The 3,917-nt window shown below is 29.5% G+C and overlaps 1 protein-coding gene across 1 annotated transcript; it reads right to left on the reverse strand.

Annotated features, from left to right (window-relative positions):
- Nucleotides 1-1,622: 1,622 nt before the first annotated feature.
- Nucleotides 1,623-2,299, reverse strand: LOC111408257. The gene is made up of 2 exons (XM_023038042.1): nucleotides 2,018-2,299; nucleotides 1,623-1,935 (listed from the first exon to the last, which is right to left on the reverse strand). The coding sequence occupies exons 1-2, from the start codon at nucleotides 2,160-2,162 to the stop codon at nucleotides 1,691-1,693; spliced, it is 390 nt and encodes a 129-aa protein (XP_022893810.1). The 5' UTR covers nucleotides 2,163-2,299; the 3' UTR covers nucleotides 1,623-1,690.
- Between the last annotated feature and the right edge of the window lie 1,618 nt (nucleotides 2,300-3,917).

Genomic DNA, 3,917 nt, shown 5'->3' on the forward strand with positions numbered 1-3,917 from the left:
TAAAAACACGTGTTTGACTTTAATAATGCTAAATAACAAGTTTTCAACGATATAAATCAGTCAAATGTCAGTCAGACAATTTTTTGTATATAGCTCTTATATGTCCAATTTTGTAAAGCTAAATTTGTTTTTGAACTTCCACTTGTACATAAAAAATGAATGAACCGAGATATGTTTTCATCACGGATAAATGGTTATTTAACAAATATTTGTATGTTTCAAGTCATTGGGGATCGAGTGTACAATTAAAATAAAAATTGAGGACGAACTTGTTATATGGATAGTAACTTGTGGAATAATGATCCAATTCTCTTTCTTTTAAATAATTTTTTTTTTTTAACATAATTCCATTGCACGCGTTACATTCTTTATTAATATATTGTCTTATTCCATTTAATATTACAAATAAGTTCAATATTTTATTTAAGTCAAAAACGACCACATCAATTATTGATTATTATTCATTAGTTGTAAAGTAGAAAAATTAATTGTACACACATGGGCTATGGTTGTATAGACATATTCATGTTACAAGGTCTTTTTGCCCCCTCAAGAGCCAAACTCGAGTCATTAAATAGTAAGACATTATAAACATGTAGATTATTTGATAAAAAAAAATACATTAAATATTAGGACAAATTTCATCAAATTCACTATTTGCGGTATTTTGAATGGTCAATTTTATCTTTCTCTTTACGATTTATAATCTCACAAAAACTGAAATGATTAGTTAATTTCATGTTACAATGTATGTATTCTTTAAAATCCAAAGTTCCATAAAAGGGTTTAACGTGACTTTTCAATATAAACGTGTAAGAGTATACTTGTGTGTGATTCGCACGATTTAATTATAACTAAGATATATAATTTATTAACTTATACATATAAAAAGTACTATCATTTCTCATTAGTATGATCCATTCTAGGAGTGGGCAAAAGCCAAGATCATTATAATAAAACTAGACGGTTTGTTCAGTTCTATTTCATGTTTCAAATGATTTTGATTCGTACCCAAGAATCGATCAGTTTCAATTCTAATTTTAGAGCAAGAATTGAATCTGAACAATTAGAATTGTTTCAATTTTTATTTAATTTTTAAGTGATTTTTAAAAAAAAATATTTTCACATTATCTAATGATATAATTAACCTTTTTTTTTAATTTTTTTTTTCAGTAAACTGAACTTCTTTTTTCAAAAGTTTGGTTTCAGAACCAAACCAAACTTGAACCAGTTCTGGTACATATTCTATTTCAATACTATAAATGGATCCAAATGATTCAATTATTAAGGAATCATGAATTTTCAGTTCGGGTTTCTCATGGAATATGAATCGAATCGAATCGAATCATGCCCATAACTAATTAATTAACTCATTTGATAGAGTTTCAAAGTATTGAGACTTCAGCAAATGGAGGAAATAGAGAATAAAAACAAAGAACAATGCTTCCTAATTCAGATTTCTCGATACTGAGAGCAATCATATCCAAAATCCCAAAAAAATAAATTTAAAAAAAAAATCCTATTAGTATACACATATCTTCATTAATCTAACAAATGGGCCCCACTTTTCAGTTTCTTGCACGTTAATTATGCCAAGACCAGGAAAAAAAAAAAAACCACAATTCTGTACAATTTATTTATTTATTTAAAAAAGAGTTTACAAAAATTTACAGAATTCAAATCCAAAAAATTAATACGAATAGGCCACCCTCTGAAGCACTCTTTCTTTAAGAATTCCATTGTATAGTGCCACTCTATTCGCTGGCATTTCTTTCAGTTTCCCATTTGCCTTTGAATTTGAATCCAAATTAACTTTTGCACAATTATTACTGTGTAATCTTCTGTACTCATCACTGTTCCCGATTGGGTCCACCACATCTTCTGCAAAATGCACTCTCTTCTTCTTCTTCTTCTTTTTCTCCTTCTTCTTCCGTTCTGCACATGCAAGTGCATGCATAAAAGTACTGTCGAGTCTTACCTAATACTGCGTAAAAGGGGAAAAAAAACATGTGCATACCTGATGAGAGGCAAGATCGAAGAGATTCCGAAAACTCGGAAGTCGATTGGGATTTTTGGAGTCGAAGAGCAAGAAGAATGAAAGAGCCAGAAACAGCCATGGCTGTGGCCAAAACCATGCCTTGAGAGGTCAAGATTGAAGTCATTTTTTTTTTTTCTGTTGATCAGACAATGATACAGAAGAAAGAAAGAAAGAAAGAGTTTACTTTATGCTGAAATGAGAGGAGAAAAATGGTCACTTTTATGGGGGGTTCGGTAGGTAGGGACAAGTTAAATAATACATTTAGTGTAGATGAATGAAATAAGTAATTGGGCATCAAATGGCATTACTTTTTTGAATAAAGCTATTTGTATGTATAGAATACATAAAGCATTACGAATAATGAGGTGACAATATTATATTGACTGATTTAACTTTGTTATATGTTCAATATTCAATGAATGCTTGCCAGTTGTAAAAAAATTCACTACATATAGCATTTTTTTTTTTAATTTCCAAGTAGAAAAGAAATGGGAGTTTTTTAATTACCAAGTAGAAAAGAAATGGGAGAGCATTATTTGGTAGAAGGTGGGGTCCTGGCGTGGGTTGGATGTTTTAAATAGGAATGATCTCCTAATTTTTGCTCGTGTACCGCACGGCAATAAAGATTTATTGGGTGATGTCATTAGCATCTTCAAGAGTATTACAAAGACTACATTAGAATAATGATAGATAGTACTACTGATACTATAATATCGATGTAGATGATTTTAATGTGATATTAATTTCGAGGTACAATTAAATGAATTATTTAATTATATATTTTATTGATCTTATATTATATAACGCTATCTAAATTGGTGATTTAGTACCAATGATGTTAGATTACATTATTTTTAATTATTAAGCAATTAACAAGGTATATATCACATCTTGCTTCAGCGGATTCACGTAGGTGCAAATTTTTATTTTTATTTTTTCGTTTTCTTTAGTTTGAGTAGGGTTGGTAATAGACGTAGCTTAGCCACAAGCCAAGTACAAACCATCTCGCCGGCCAATGGTGAAGCTCTCAACTTGCGAGCCATATGGCCCCTTAAAAATATTTTTGTTTCAAAAGCTGATTTTTTTTAATTTTTAATTTTATTTTTAGGGTTTGAAAAATGTCCAAAGAATTTGTGCAGAGCTATCTGATGCTATTCGTTTAGGATTATGCTAGTTTGACAGAAGAATCCGATCAGTTGCAGTGACAAAAGATGATGTTGTGGGAGGTGATTGAATGGGACAATTGACTATATTTAAAGTAGTCTAATGATAAAAATGTCATGTGACATTATGTTAATCATTATATTAAACTTTCTGTTCTTGTAGCATGATTGATTTGTTTAATAGAAACTAGTTTCTTTTCGAAGTCAAATTGTAATCAAATCATCTGAATAAACTGCTACTAAATGAATGTCCAAAGAATTTGTGCAATGTTATTACTACGTTCATCTGATGCTATGTGTTTACCAGAAACTAGTTTCTTTTCAAAGTCAAATCGTAATCATCTGGATAAACTGTTACTAAATAAATGTACCGACTAACATCCAAAGAGAAAGCTGAATCAAATGCCAACAAAACATTACTTGCATAGTTTTTCAAGAAAAACTTTAACCATTTCATTTTGTAAAAGTAATACGAAAACTTGCTCTTTTGTGGGGTCTTTATAACAATCTACACAATAAATTATTATTGATGTTTTACGATCCATTATGTAAAATAAGAAAATACACAAAAAAATATATGATTAAAGAGTAAAAACTTTTTCTAAGTGGTGCATGTAGAATAATAAACGGATTACAAATACATAACAAGTTGTATCAATGTTATTGAAAGAATTCAAAAGATTAATGAATATTGGTAGCGAAAGTAGAAAAGATTT

This window comes from Olea europaea, chromosome 13, assembly GCF_002742605.1.
Source record: "Olea europaea var. sylvestris chromosome 13, O_europaea_v1, whole genome shotgun sequence".
In the NCBI taxonomy this organism is placed as follows: domain Eukaryota; kingdom Viridiplantae; phylum Streptophyta; class Magnoliopsida; order Lamiales; family Oleaceae; genus Olea; species Olea europaea.

Bases quoted from the DNA above. Each gene is read 5' to 3' on its own strand.
- LOC111408257 (XM_023038042.1), bottom strand. From the start codon at position 2,162: ATGACTTCAATCTTGACCTCTCAAGGCATGGTTTTGGCCACAGCCATG. The intron at 1,936-2,017 runs GTATGCACATGT...TTGCATGTGCAG, and splicing joins TCGATCTTGCCTCTCATCAG to AACGGAAGAAGAAGGAGAAA.